This window comes from Liolophura sinensis, chromosome 13, assembly GCF_032854445.1.
Source record: "Liolophura sinensis isolate JHLJ2023 chromosome 13, CUHK_Ljap_v2, whole genome shotgun sequence".
In the NCBI taxonomy this organism is placed as follows: domain Eukaryota; kingdom Metazoa; phylum Mollusca; class Polyplacophora; order Chitonida; family Chitonidae; genus Liolophura; species Liolophura sinensis.
In genome coordinates this window covers 12,295,049-12,311,280 of record NC_088307.1, presented here as the reverse complement: position 1 = coordinate 12,311,280, position 16,232 = coordinate 12,295,049, and the positions used below count along the sequence as shown (strand labels likewise).

At 39.6% G+C, this 16,232-nt stretch overlaps 1 protein-coding gene across 1 annotated transcript in view; it reads right to left on the bottom strand.

Annotated features, from left to right (window-relative positions):
* Positions 1 to 10,299: 10,299 nt before the first annotated feature.
* The window catches only part of LOC135480868 (centrosome-associated protein 350-like), an 82,266-nt gene continuing 76,333 nt past the window's right edge, over positions 10,300 to 16,232 (bottom strand). Inside the window, exon 42 of the mRNA XM_064760797.1 lies at positions 10,300 to 13,999. Coding sequence (XP_064616867.1) covers positions 13,326 to 13,999 — 674 coding nt within the window. The 3' untranslated portion in view covers positions 10,300 to 13,325. The remainder of the gene's footprint in view (positions 14,000 to 16,232) is intronic.

Here is a 16,232-nt window from a genome sequence, read left to right as displayed (position 1 = left end):
CGTCTGCATCGGGAACGGTAGATCCAGTGTCAATCTTGGGTCGAGTCACACCTAAGACGTTAAAAGAGGAAGTTGTATCTTCCTCGCTTGGCGTTCAGCATGAAGGGGATAGTGCAACTACTGGTTAACCCGTATCAGTATAATGGCTCGGGCGGGGCCGCTTACTTGCCTTTGGTAAGGCGTCTCAGTGAAGCAGCACTAGATAAAAGAGCGGTGGAAATCCGTCCTGCAACAAGACGGCACAATACATGCACTCTAAGGATTCCTTCGTTGTCAGATGACTGAAAAATTGTTATGTACGACGTTAAACCCAAGCACACTCACTCACTCCATGCATGAAACAAGTTAGTGTTGGCCTTGTTGACTCACGTTAACTGGAGTTTTCTTTTTTCAAGGTCAACAAAATCATTATGCTAGCAAAAACGATTTTTCAAACGCGTCATAAATTTACTTGATCAACAAGCTCTTACAAATGTCGATACTTCTTTTGACACACGTGCTTTGGTGAGATTATTTTTAATTAACCGGTGTTTTAAAAAAATTAAGTATATTTTGTCACTCTAATGGGAGTGATTCACAGAAGATTATCTTAATCGAACCAGAAGAAATCAATATGGATTACACAAGTGATTTATAACGGGAAGAAAACGAAAAACTTAAGAAGTGGAAAGATCAATTTTTCGACACATTTTGCAATACTCTTCCGGCAAAGCACATTATTTTTAACGTTTTGTTTATTTATTATTTATAACAGAAAAGGACTGTGAGAGGTTAGTAACCCAGATATGCAAATGTTGGACATAATTTTTCTGTCAAATGACGAGCCTTTTTCTGAAGTGGATTCAAATGTCTGGTGAAAGAAATAGAGTATACAATACTGAGGAAAAGAGACTTCCACTAAACTTGCCCTATCAAGGATTTGGCTTGGAGTTTATCGGACTCCAGTTAAGCTCCCAATCAGGAAGCTTGAATCCTCTTGCTTTTGCTGGGTATATTAAATATTATATTATGATATTGTAAGTATTTTATAATATTAAAATCATACCCTTTTGGAAAGCGTTTTTGTCGCTTTTCCAGAAAATTGTAAAATTCTCTTAAATTGTCTTCAAGGGTTTTGAGGATTGCTCTTCTCGGTCATTTATTATGGCTATATATATATAGATCAAAACCTTTGCACATCTCATAGTCAAGAACCAATTTACGTTTTCTTCTGAAATTTGTTAAAAATGCGTTCATAGGAGAATGTAGATAACCATGTTTTAATATTTAATTGCATGTTCCATTGGTGTTAAACGCTCTATGCCAAATGTTGTAATCAGTTGAGGAAACAGCAGTGATTGGATTAAATTGTTCAGATACAGAGGACCCCTCCACAAGTGGATTTGATCTCGCTGCATGTGCCTTAATGAACAGGGGTGGCCATGATAAATTGTATTTATTATTATATTCATCGATAAGTCCAATATTTTAATCAGCTCAACCAGTGGATAAGAAAATAATGTCCGACTCCCGAACACAATGCCACAGTAACAGAAAAAAATTTATTAAATTAAACCACAGAAGTGATTTAAATTCCTCACATATCAATCCAAAATATGTTTAGACAAACCCTTTGCACGAACTTCTTAATATTTTTTTCCGGACAAAAGATATTGTCACGAATTGTGGGAACATGAAAGTAATTAGCCGGATGTTAACACGTAAGAGAAAGTAATCCGCTGTGATTTGTCGACACCTGGCGGACAGCATGTCCACTTCCTCTGTCTGATCAACAACTTTGGAGCAGCCAATCAGAAAATAGGACGAAATAGCTGAATAAACCGCAGAAAAATCCTCTGAAAGACGGGTTTAACTGAGACGCGAACGATAATCTCTACACGTACATTTTAAGGATCTAAAATGATCAGCGGTATTTCTACATGGTATTTTTACGATCGTTAATCGACATTTCTAAAGCAATATTAGGAAAAGTTCGAGTTCGAATTCCATTGACGCTATAGATAAAAAAAATTGTCCAACTCTATCATGTAACTTGTCAAAAAATGTTAGGTAAACTTTGTTGTCATTAATTTACCCATCATTGTTTATATTTACTATAACATGAGTGTCTGGAAAAACGCCCCATGTGAAAATAGTTGACACAATAAACATTTTTGACACAATCGACTGACTTTTTTACCTTTAAAGATAGAAGAGTTCGAACTCGACACTCCTCTACGGGCAGCTTCTCCACAGTCCTTCTTCAAACACACGTAGGACTTGACTCTATAATAGCCATAAGATCAGGGATGAAGGTTGCCGGAAGTTGGCAAGTCTTTCTGAATTCGTAGTTTCTACCATATGGTTCAATTTGTAATTTTTCGGTGTATGGGTGGAGAATTTTCTTGCAGTAGTCAAATGTGTGGATCTACTTTGGAAGGCAGCTAAGTTTTGCAGAAAGAAATATAGCTTCGTCTTCCAGATCTTGCCGCCAAAAGGTCTCTGACAAACGCCAGATCACATAAATAAATAAACTTATTTATTTGATTGATCTTTTACGCCATAGTCAAAAATATTTCACTTATACGACGGCGGTCATCATTATGGTGGGAGGGACCGGGCAGAGCCCGGCGGAAACCCACGACCATCCACAGGTTGCTGCAAGACCTTCCCACATACGACAGGAGAGAAAGCCAGCATTGAACTTACAGCAACCACATTCGTAAAAAGCTTCTGGGTCAATGCGCCGCGCTGGCGCGTTAGCCCCCTCGGCCATGGAGGCCCCCAAATAAATAAATAAATAAATAAATATTCATCCAATCATTTAATCAAAGAATCTATCCGTCAGAACCTTGAGAGCGTAATACATAATGTTGTCTGAGAAATATCTGATATGTGTACACATCTGACCATGCTGTTTTTTGTTAAAAACAATGACAATGGCATTTCATTTTATTTTTCAGAATTCTTGTTACACACAAGGTGGTGAAACAGGACAAAATGTTATCTCGTCTACTACTGTTGGCTGTTCTGGTTCCTTTGGCCTACGGAAGATGCCCGAAGAGGTGCTACTGCACGGAGTCCGCTGTGTACTGTCAAGGTGTCACGCGCTTTCCAGACTTTTCCGTTCTTCCAAGCTGGACGAAGAACATCTCTATCTATAAAATGCATATACCGTATATCCCTGCGGCCGCCTTCAAAGACCTTCCAAACGTGAAAACCATTTCAATCTACGACGGTTCTATCGGGCAGATCGACTCTTGTGCATTCCAGGGCATCCGAAATGTCGATCGCATTGAGCTATACAACTTGGACATTAAAATCGTCGAGATGTATGCCTTCAGCGATATGCGCAACGTCAAATCGCTGAGCATTTACATGACAAGAATCGATTCGATTCACAGCTACGCCTTTTTCAACATCAAAGGTGTGACGTCTTTGACGCTGCATACTCTGAAGGTCAGGAAGGTCCACACGAGGGCTTTCTACGCTGTCGGGTCTGTAGACAACTTTTACATGTACGGCAACAACATCACGATCATTCGGCGAGGGGCATTTTCGCGTTCTTCGTTCCGAAGTGTCAGCATGTTTTACAACGACATCACAAATCTGGAATGCAATACCATCGACGTTTTGAAAAAGCAAACTAAAAACTCTTTCAGTTTCTACGCCAACGATTTGTACTGTGGTTGCAACCTGGCCTGGCTCCTGCAGCCGAAAAAGCGCGCGCTTCTAGCGGACAGTCGTGGTCCTGTCAAATGCTCTGGGCCCCGCTATTCCCACCAAGGAAAGTCAATAGCAAAGATGGCACCAACGGACTTGTACTGTCGGAGGACGCCTTACCTCTCTCTTCCGCGAAAATGTCCTCCAATCAGAGTGCCTCCTCCGGCGAGAACGCACGCGAGACAATGTCTGAAGCGTTACTAACCAATCAAGGATAAGCACAGACCATGTACGCTTTTTAAAAAAAAATAATTGACTTCAATTTTAACGGTTGTATGTGTGAATGTCGTTTCGATTTTGTCAACCTCTATTGTTGTTCAGTCGAGTACCAAGTGTAAATAGTTTCAGTCTATGGCGATGTGTGTACTTGCTGCACTATTACTACCTAGGATTGAGGCATGTCCAGTTCAGGTTTTCTATTTGTAAATATTCACTACATTCGCCTTCCGCAATGAATTAATATTCTCTTTTCTTTACGTACCAGTACCACACACAATACTCATACAGTTTATTGATCTCAGTTAGCTGGACAGAAAACCAGGACGATCTTTCAAGACAGATTTTTGTTTACAGAGGGAAGGTTTATCCTTCTCCCAACTGAGATTTCTTGTCGTCTGTATTCATGCCGCTTCTTTTTGAATAATTATGACGTCACCTGAGGCAATGAAGTCGAAGGAATCTCCAAAACAGAGCCTATGGATGTTAACATTCTGAATTATGGAAGAAAGTATTCTCACTGCAAATTCTGTGCATGAAAGACATTTTTAGTGGTGGGTAGGAGTTATTTTACCGGATATAGGCGACAATTACAGCAGGGAGAGCGCAGGGAGAACAGATGCCTCCCGTATTTTACCAGAGAAACGATGAACTGTTTTGTGCATGGCTACTAAGACTGATGATTATGCTTAAGCTCTTGCTGTTCTGTCATGCTAAAATATTTTTATCCTTTGCAGACTTAAGGCATGTACATTTCATGACATATTAATGAAGGCGTCAAAAGAAGAGATAACAAATGATTTAACCTTAATTATTTCGGGAGAGAGGTGGAAAGAGCCATAGAAATTTTGTTCTGACAAATTTGGTAACTCTGTAAATCAGCTTTTAACCTGGAATTCTTACCAAGTTATGGAACGCGCCATGTTAGAGAAGCAGGAAGCACGATGTCGGCTCATCCTTACACTACGGTCATTTGGCTAAAAGGCAAAATTGGATTCGGGTGACGTGAGCTGAAATAGGTGCGTGGAAACTCCAACCCGATCGCTTAAAATTGATAACATGGCGGCGCCTTCGATTTTCTCAATGTGTGCGATTTCGCTTACTTTGAAAAGCGATATCTCAGTTATGCGACATCCGAAAAAAACAAAAAGTTGAACCTTATGTGGGATGCTTTATCAATGCATATATACATGTACACTCAAAAACCTAATCTGTTAATTTTATCAGAAAATCTGTTGTCTGAGTGATGCTAGAATGTATTCCGCTATTGCAGCAGATTATTCTGTTGAATATAACAAGAAAATTCTGCTAATTCAACATAAATATTCTATCAGACTAACAGGATGATATGTTGAATATTACAGAATATCGTGCTATAATAACGGAATACATGCTAGCATCACACAGATAACAGGCTTTCTGTTAAAATTAACAGATTAATTTTTCGAGTGTACATTTGGTTTAACGTTATTTTTTTTAAGCTATCTGTCCTCTCCTTCCTGAAACAAATGTTTTGCACACTGTGGCCACATCAAAGTATAGTTTGTTATGAGAGTTTAGTTTCATATACACCAAAAGCCCAATGGCTTCAAATTGTCTTCGCTGGGATTCGTTTCAAGAAGCGCACGCAACGCTGTGTGCACGCAGTAACCATGGTGACGCAATACCTAAAGTACTGGTTGCCATGAAAGTTGCGTGCATCTTTAGCATTTTATGCTCTTAAAGTAGCTCTTTCATATGCCAATAGGTTGAAAAATTAAGGTATATCAAGAAACCCCGTCACTCAAGCATAAAAATTCCAAATTAATCAGAATCATTTAAGTTTTATAGTGTACAAAATTCTGGTTAATTGTTCTCCCGCGATAACTTTCAGCTATATTAGGCCGAAGGAAAAAACAAATTAACATATACGACATTACTAGACATCTTGTAACGCAAATACCGTGAGAGTTAGTGAATTCCGAGATTCCAAACCATCGATAGTGATCGTTCAGTAAAGTAACGAATGTCACAAGTTTATATTTTGGCATATACTACAACTGATTTTTTTAAGACTTTAGTCAGAAAAGTAAATACTGAGGTGACATCACAACTGAATTCAACACTGTGAAACATTAATTTTCATCAGTAAAAGAAAGTATGTACGTTTTACTTTTGGTCTGTATGAATAGAGCAATCCATCTACATGATGTGTATTTATTTATTTTCACCAACATCTCAAATAACAAGTCAGTCAGCAAACCCGTGGATGGTCGCGGGTTTCCCCCGGGGCTCTACCCGGTTTCCTCTCAACATAATGCTGGCCCCCATCGTATAAGTACGGCGTAAAACACCAATCAAATAAATAAATCAATTAATTAAATACATAATTATTCAGCACGTGCAGACCTTTGTTTCATCATCAGGTAAAGTGTATACCGCATGTTTATACACATGTATGCCATTTTCTTTCACTGTCAGTTTTATTATCTTCACCAGTTCATTTAAGTCACTGGTCTAAAGGATGTCCATACTTTGTATCACCTCACCCCAGCGCCGCACGAAATAGTGCTAATATATAAAAAATGTACATAGTTTTAGTTTGCAGGTGGCAAGGTACATTTGGAATATTGTATAAAAATTAATAAAAAAAACATTATTAAAAAACAATATTTTGCTTATTTTCAGCGATGTGTTTCATTCTGTGTAGTATTTCAGCAAATGTAAACACCATCTGAAAGAGACATGAAGGTGTAAAATATCAAACCGAGTAATAGATCGATTCATTGATTGATAGGTTTTTAACGCCAAAAAAAAAGAATGTTTCACATGATGGAAGTCAATTTTATGGGTGGAGGAAAATGGAGAATCCCATCCCCCCTCCCTAACCTCACCCCGGGGTAAACCAAACAATTTTGGCAAGTTTGACTATTAGCACTAGGATAAACGGAAGTAGAAATAATTATGAAGCAAAGCAAGAGATATTCTGGAGACTCCGTCACATGAGAATTACACTTATCGTAGAAGTGAAGAAAGCCGGAGTGAAGGCGTTTAATCACTAACACATGTGTTTAATAAAGTCATAACCTGTGGCTTAATCCTCACACAACACATGATCCAGCAAAAACAGGGAAACTCAAGAATTCCTTGCCTGCGTCTGGGACTGAGCCAAAACGTAATGTTTTCAGCTACATCAAAACAAACAATATTAATACAGATTTCCTGGATATCCGCACTCCCCGTGGAAGACAGGGGCCATTTTCACAAAACTTCGTACGACAAATTTCTTTGCACGCAAAAACCTTGTCTATATCATAGTACCATAAGGCGACGCCATTTACGAAAAAAGTTAAGGACATTTGGTTTACGACGTTTTATGAAAGTTGGTCCGGATCACAAGATATATACAAATACACGAAAATACTTGGAAAATAGGATAAAGCTCAAAAGAGCTTTTATTTCTCTGAAGTAAGCTGAGAATTCCCTAAATCTTCCATTTTAATCCATTTCACATTTTCAACAAATTAGAACATGTACTGGTAAGGGTACATTTTCTACAAGACATTGGAATATTTTACAGAGTTCGACAAAAAAAAAAAAAAAAAAGTGTAAGCGCTGTAATATAGTTATATACAAATTACTATTTTACACCTACTTTACAAAAGCTTACAAACGCTTCAGTTCGATCTAAACATTCTTAGAGGCTGGGCAGACTTTCTTGAGCGGAAATTTCGACCGGTTCATAACTTGCCAGCATACACAACAGGGATTATTGTGTTACGAAAAAACCTCCACAATGTGAACAGGTCTGTGTACTTTTGGACCAGTTCATGCCAGAATATTAACATACAATAAGGACATAACTCTGCTGACATTTCAAAACCTATCGTGATAACCGTCTTATCTATGCCCTACCACAAATTTGGTAACTCTTAAACATCTCACAAAGGTTGCCATAATAGCGAATAGCAAGTTCATCTGTATAAAAAAACGGCACTACCAAACATATAGCATGTATCAGATGGATGAGATAAAAACAGCAACTCATAAATACGCCGTTGTTCAAATCTTTCAACGTTATTATTTCCAATATTTCACACATTATTTAACATATTTATGGGGCCATAAGAGTGACATTGTTAGAAAAAAATTTAAATAGAAAAAACACTCCCCCCCCCCCCATCCAACTCTCTAAGTGTTAGTTGTTTTTTTTTTTTAATAAGACGTACTCACGAGACAGCTGACCAGTAGAAATGTGCAGTTATGTGGTGCACACGAGATCTTTGTCACGCCGTTTGCACAACTTAAAAAAAGATCTCGTGCGCACCACGTAACTGGGCATTTCTACTGGTCAGTTATCTCGTGCTCTCAAGATTTTCATTAAGTCGTGCGTACCAGATCTTTACTAAGTCGTGCGAAAGACTTATTAAAAAAAAAGCATAACTGAAGCTTTTTACGTTTTGTTGTTATTTTTTTCCTTCTATTTACATTTTTTTCCAACTGTCATTTTTGCGGCTCGTTGATATTAGACGTCTTCCACGAAATTTCAGCACAAATGGCGAATAGTATGAGGTGAAGACCTTTGAGAACTGTCAATGAAGTACACGCAATTGATCAATCATAAACAATACTGTTGCAAGTAGGTCAACCGCATGTGACGGACATTTGTTACATATGTTCAACTGATCTGAGAGGTCACGACGTCACAACAGCTTTCACCTGGAATAAAATAAAAGTAACGCTGACATGTGAAGGGGTGATGGGACAATGGAGGTGGTGGATCCATCCATTTACTTGATACCTTTGACTAACCAAGTACACTCCAGGCTTGTAAATTTTCTTGCTGTGTTGCTGATGACCAAGGAAGGTGAACTTTTCATAAAAGTCCAACAAATGATGTCAAAAGTCTAACGACTGAAACTTTTTTTTGAACAATGGCGAATTATTAGGATGTTATCGTCTATTCTGGTACATCTGATATATCCGAGTAAAAGACAAAGCACAGATAAGTGGAATGGAGACGTCATTATGATAACAATGACCGCTGTCTGTACCACTTATAAGGAAGAATTCAAAACACACCACTTTACCACTCAGCACTGAACTGGAACATGCCACAATAGGAGAGTTTCAAGTTCGAACTCTTTCGTCACTAAAGGTCAAAAAGTCCTATTGTACCATGTGACCTGTCAAAAGGGTTGGGCAACTATGGCGAAATCACATTTACTATAACATGGCGTCTGAAAAAAGGTTCGCAAAAAGTTATTTAGAGGAGACAAACGCGGCAGTGAACGATTTGTGAAATCGAGAAGTTTCTAAAGGAAAGCCGTATCATCGATGCCTCGGAAAAACGGCGTTCGTATGCCCATACGTAATCGGAATACTGATGGCTAGGGATTTTGCTTAGCATTTTAACAGGTCACATTAAACAGGAGGACTGTTTTTATCTGCAACGACAGAAGAGTTCAAACTCGAAACCAATCATGGAATTTTTGTTCAAAAAATGAAATACTAACTTTTAATTAAGTACTTCTACTTTCCCGTCACTGGTTTGAAATGCACTCGACAATGACCTTAAATCGAGATTGTTAATTCTGCAAATCTTCCCAAATAACCCGGAGAATTTCTCTAACCAAAGACAAATTTCGCTGTCTATTCTCTGGAACCGTTTAAAGCTAAACTTTTTGGCAGAAAAGCTGTAATAATTGATTTCACTTTTTACCAAGTTTATGTATCAAAATAAGAATCTGTGCTGTGTCTTCTCTGCATTATACGTAAACGTTACAAGAAAACAAGTCATTGCTATCTATCAATCAAGGCGCCCCGTATCCGATAACCTTGATATGGTTTCAAACTTCCATGTACATGTAGAGTCAGAACACTCTGGACTGTGGTACACTTGAAGATCAGTTACACCAGGTTTCATGTATTAACCATTTTTTGAGCCTCGACAACAACCTCTACAAGACGTAACAATCACAGCCGCCAACTGCAGAATACTGCACAAATAGAACGTTTATAGCCAACTGGAGCAGTCTCTACTAGATTCGTGGGACGTCGCGTTGTCTTTGGAGGAAATCGTATCCATATGACCTTGCCGATCGCAGCTGTGATTGTAGGGCCTAGTCAAATTTGCCCTCGGGTTCACAATCACGGACCATATCAACATAATACTGATTCATATACACGTCTTTTTACATAAATCGTAACATTCTCAGGTAAGATAAGTATACAGGGTAACTAGATTAGGCAATTGTTGATACCGGTGTATTCTTAGCTTCTCATGACCATGGCTCTCAAAATAGAGAGGCGATGTGTGATAATTACATGTAGTAATTGCTAATTTTCCCACACAACATGTATGAGAATTTGAATAAAACACTTTAAAATATCAATCCTGCATGTATTTTAATTACTTGATTTATTAAATACTAAATGCAAGAGTGTCATGAGGAACGAACAATTACATAACAGTTGCTTTAACTGAACTGTACAGGATGTTTTCGGAATCGTAATACGTATGATATATGATTCAACTAGGTATAAGCTTGTATGAACACAGGACAAGCCTTGCCAAAAGTTCTCTACGTGCTGTCCGGTAATGTGCCACTAGCCTGCCAGTGGTTTGGCCTTTGGTTGGCGTAGGGCATGACTGCGTGATACTCAGTGTAAGAACATCCCAGTTAATTGACCATCATATCCCTGAACCACGCCTGTGGGCTACACCCACACTAGATGAAGCGCAGAAGAATGGCAGAGGTATTGTAGATGCCTGTTATAACTGTGCTTGTAACTACACATCCGCAGACAACCGTTGTAACTACACCCTTTTAAGATTTAGGCTAAAAGAATAGTTGTTGTATTCTACAAGCCTGTTACAACTGTGCTTGTGGCATTAGGTACAAGATCCGACAAACGCCGTAACTGCACCCTCGACAGATGATGGCTAGAAGAATGGCAGTGGTATTCTACAAGCCTGCTACAATTGTGCTTGTGGCATTACCCACAACATCCGACAAACGCTGTAAGTACACCCTCGACAGATGATGGCTAGAAGAATGGCAGTGGTATTCTAGAAGCCCGTTACAAGTGTGCTCGAAGCATTAGGCACGACATTAGCGGACAACCGTTGTAAATACACCCTCGGAAGGTGAAGAATAGAAGAATAGTAGTGAAATGCTTACAGCCTGTGTTTGCAGTGGAATAGTTGCGCTAGGCACCATATCCACAGACCACGTCAACAACTGTATCTTCGGCAGATGAAGGTCAGGTGAATGGGTGTAGAACGCTTAGAACCTGCTACAGGTGTGCTAATGGTGAGCTGATCGTGAACTAATGGCATCATATCCAAGGGCACATCAATAACTACACCCTTGGCAGATGAAAGCTACATGTAGGTGAATGTCTGTGGACTGCTAAGAGCCTTTTAAGGGTGTCCTACAGGCGAGCAAGTGTCTTGCCACGGAGAACTTTTGGCTTGACTGGCGATGCACAATTTCATAAGACAATCATTTCACATATTGTAGGGAGTACTTTACCCACAATGCCTAACATCAATTTACAAAGTTCATAATACATAAATCAAAATACATGTAATTGGGCGGAATAATACAGATTGAAGAAAAAAAAACCCTGCTCACAAAACACTGGACGGAACTTTAGATGTATAAATGCGGATACTGAATGAGATGAGGGTGGTGGATGACACACATAAGCATTGTGCTGTATACGCATAGAAAGAGAGACCAAAAATAACATCAGCTGCCACATCCAGCTTTTCTGGATATACAATCAGCACGATGCAAGATCGTTTAAGCTTTGTCCGAGAACGAATGTTGAGGCCTTTGGACCTTTTCCTTCAGATCACGGTAAATGCAGACACACAATGAATTTGATCATATCTTAGACAAACAAATGCATGAAAATCTACACACCTAGTCACAGGGTTTAATCTCTCAGCTCTTTCTGTACACACGAAAAAGTTATACATGTATCTGATAGCATCTTTTTGGTAAAAGTGCAACAGCTTCATTCAGGATGCTTAGATCTCCAATGTCTGGGAGCTTTTTTCAGGGACACTTTCTAAATTTCACGATATAAGAGGTTTTTCGTTTTCATGTACCTGTCCATGTTAACACGCAGGGGCAACAATTATCACCCAAGCACCTTCATGGATGCCCCGTTGCTTTTTGATAACATCTGGGAGGTTTAGCAAATATATGAATATGAGGTGGTCCCATTTCAGTGACGATGGGTGTCCAAATGAGTGATTGGTCCAACTGATACTTAGTAAGACATGGCACAGTTATAAGGTTCAAATGAAGACTTTTGTCTAAACCAACAACAGGTCCTCTTTGCCTGGTGAACTGGAGCTTGACAAAACCATGGTGTCCCACTATGAACATCTTCATGTTAAATCATACCAGATTTACGGAAGTGTCTACCCAAATCTGCAATATGCTCTTTTTCTGTCAGATGAGTTACTGAATCATATCTTGGTGAGTGAGCCACGGCAGAGTTCTGAGCCACGGCAGAGTTCTGAGCCACGGCAGAGTTCTGAGCCACGCCAGAGTTCTGAGCCACAGCAGAGTTCTGAGCCAAGTTTCACAAAAACGTCGTACAGGTGCGATAATCGCACATACAGGACAATGGTACGGAAATAGTGACGTACAAAATATCGTACGACAAATGTACGATAAAAAAAAATGTCATACCCGACTTTGTCAAACTGGCCCCTTGTGTAAAAATGGATCATAACATGCCTGTATCATTACACCAGCACGCTAAAAAGCATGGAGTTTACTTGCTTGCCAGAGGACTTCTATCCATCACAGAATTAGCTGTAATGTCTATGTTCAGACAGTGATAACTTAACTTGACCGGAGACAAGAGACCTTGGGGGTTGAAAATACTTGGCATTCTTTGTCTTAAGCTTGGGGGAGAGTACTTATTTCTGAGAATGAACCTGATCTATTAGCTCTTAAGCTATACTATGTTTCTTGCTACGGCTAAGTTATAAGGGGTAAGCCTAAAGATATAATTTGGCATGTCCTAAGCAAGGATTTGCCATCATTTTCCTAAAAAACGCTTCCACAGAAGCTCTATCATCACAGCACTACACATCTATGACTGCATGTTCCTGGGTCACAGAAACATGCAACAGAAGGCCTTGTGACAACAATAATAAATTATTATCTACATATGCATATTCATAATTCCTTACATTAACAGCCATGTATAAAATGTATAAATCTAAATATAAACAAAAATATAATTCCTCGCTTTTCATCTAGGCACTCATGCCTTGTAAACTTCCACTGATGGAAAAAGGCAAAATCCGATCTTGTCAATGTCCCAGAACAAAGCAACAGAGCAAATGAAATGGAATGACAAGATTTCTAACCACACGTAATCAAATACAGATCATTTCACCCAGGCTCTTGAGTCCTACTCTTCCACTTGCGGAAGACTCCGTTCATTGTCTGAACAGTATCCTGGAGCAGTGAGTCAAAGATTGTGTCCGTCAATTGCATCTTGACGGCCAGTTCGTCGTCGTCGTAATTCACCCAATGGGGTTCTTCTTCGTGTAGCTCCTCTACGAGGATGCTATCCACATTGTCTTTCTTCTTGCGCGACCCCCATTTGTTGAGCCTGGGGTCCAGCCTTGGGGTTCCGTTCAACCCCAGGATTATGACTGCCGTGTCTTGCACTAGCTTTGTCAATACGTCCATGGTGGTCGGTGGCTCGGCACCTTTGTAATACTTCTGCTGCTTGCTCTTGGGCTTCTTCCATGGCTGTGGGGGATCATCTTCCTCTTCCTGTTCGCCTTTGTACACCTCCCTGATTATCTCCCCTGCCAGGTCGAACAAGAGAGTTTTGTAAGCCCGCCGGCTGGTGCTGTCCATGTCAATTCCATTGTCCTCCTGAGAGAAGTACGTCTCTGGTGGAGTCACTCCTTCCAGAGGCTCCCCATACCGTCGTCGCATCCAGTACACCTCCACGGCATTACCAACGATCCTGCAGACATCTTCCTTCTTGTGCGGGACTGCGTACTGAGGCTGCTCAACCTGCAGTATGCGACTGATCTCATAGGGAATGTGAGCTGTGAACAAGACAAAATACAGACATTTTAGGGCAGATTACACGGTTATATGTCTCTTCTGTTTTGCATAATACCCTTATATTACCCTTAGCTCATATTTTCATAATCAACTCCTAAACGGGATAAAACAAGCCCTCTGGGGTTTCTGTTCCCGCCAGGGAGCGGCATATCACTATAACATAAGCTCTTTCTACACCAATGTCTTCTTCATTCCTGTATGCATCTGATGCAATGTGTTTTGTTGTACCCTGCTGTACTTCTGGTGAAATAAAAAATAAATGAATTAAAAAATCAATAAATAATGGTAAAAGCATAAATTTGTCTCTCACACGATGTAATATTTTTGTGTTTGGAGGAAATGTTATACCATTAGCTATTCGGCTTAAGACTACTGTTACACAACCAATGTATTGCTGTTGTATAGGTCCCTCAATTATTCTACATCGTCATCAGGAACAAGCTGCACTAATTCTTACCTTGCACCAGCCTAGCTTCCTTGCCTGAAGCAAGAACCAACCAGTAAGAGATGGATCGGCTATACTATTTTCAATTCATAAACCGTGAATGCATTCTCAACACAAAGAACTTCTTATTTGCCGTGTTTATTTATTTATTCATTTATTTGAGTGGTGCTTTACGCCGTACTTGATAACATTTCACTTATACGACGGCGGCCGGCATTATGGTGGGTGAAAACAGGGCAGAGCCCGGGGGATACCCACGGCCATCCGTAAGTTCCTAGCAGGCCTTCCCACTTACGGCCGCAGAGGAAGCCAGCATGAGCTGGATTTGAAATCAGAACGACCGCATTGGTGAGAGGCTCCTGGGGTCAATTAATCAAAACTACCCTAATTCTTAATTTAAGCTTTCGCATATGAAAGAGGAACTTTCAGTGCAAATTACGCACATTGGTTGGATTAGCCAGTTTCAGGGCTTCACAAAAAGTACAATTTTATCAGTCAACACAGAATAATGCCTTCATAATATGCTTGAATAATCGCCTTGCAAACAAAAGGTTGAATAATTACAGTACCCCCGTGCAGGCACTTCAGAATTTCTGAAAACCTTTTTCGGTTCCGTGTATTTTTGAACTGGGAAACGTTTTTTCGGTTCCCAACAATTTCTACTATGGGAACCGATTTACCTTAATAATTGTAGTATTAATGTCATTTCATGAAATAAATTTTGGTGTTTGGCGTTTCTTGAAGGTCATTTACTTTGTAAACTAAAAATTACCATCATCCCTCAACCTTTTTGTTAAAAATGTATGAACTGACACTGAATGACTGAGGTATCTGACTGCCAACTAAGGAAAACACTTTGTAAAACTAAAAACCATCATCCCTCAACCTTTTTGTTAAAAATGTATGAACTGACACTGAATGACTGAGGTATCTGACTGCCAACTAAGGAAAACACTTTGTAAAACTAAAAACCATCATCCCTCAACCTTTTTGTTAAAAATGTATGAACTGACACTGAATGACTGAGGTATCTGACTACCAACTAAGGAAAAAAGAAGGCACAGAACTGGCTACTCTAACTTTGTCAATTTGAGTTATCTGTCCTACCCAAAGAGTACAATGCAACGTGTTAAATACAACTTCCACAACAGTCTTGCAATCAACGAATCTTAGAATCTGAATTTGATACGAATGACAACTTCCTTGGTCAAGGACCTTGATTGGCTTTCCGTCCTACATGTAATTCATCGGCTATGCTACTTCCTGCCCATCATGGCAGACAACAATACAGGCTCGCTGTACACAGAGAGATTGAAAAAGGTCCATTTTCCGTGAGACCAATCGTGGCAACAAAGTACAAGCACCTAGTAACACCTTAGCCACAATTTGAAGGCTCAAAATTCAAGCCTTCGGACTTGTTATTAACTGTGTTCAATGTTTACTAAGCAGTACTGAGTGAGTAGCCAAGCCTTTTTTTGTGGGAAACGGACTTTCGGTTCCGTGAATTTTTAACCCGGGAAATGACACAGAAACGGAACAATCGCTTTCGTGAAATCCTCATGCCTGCCGTGGTTGCGAGAACAGCAAAATAATAATATGGAAATAGTTCACAACTCGAGCACCAAAATCTAAAGACTTGTGTTGAACAATCAACCAAACACAAATAACACTCAAAATGCACATTCAGAACAGCATTATATGCATATAAATTGTAGAGGTAACAAAAAAGTCTTAAAAAATGTTCTGGAATGAAGCACTAGAAAGTACTA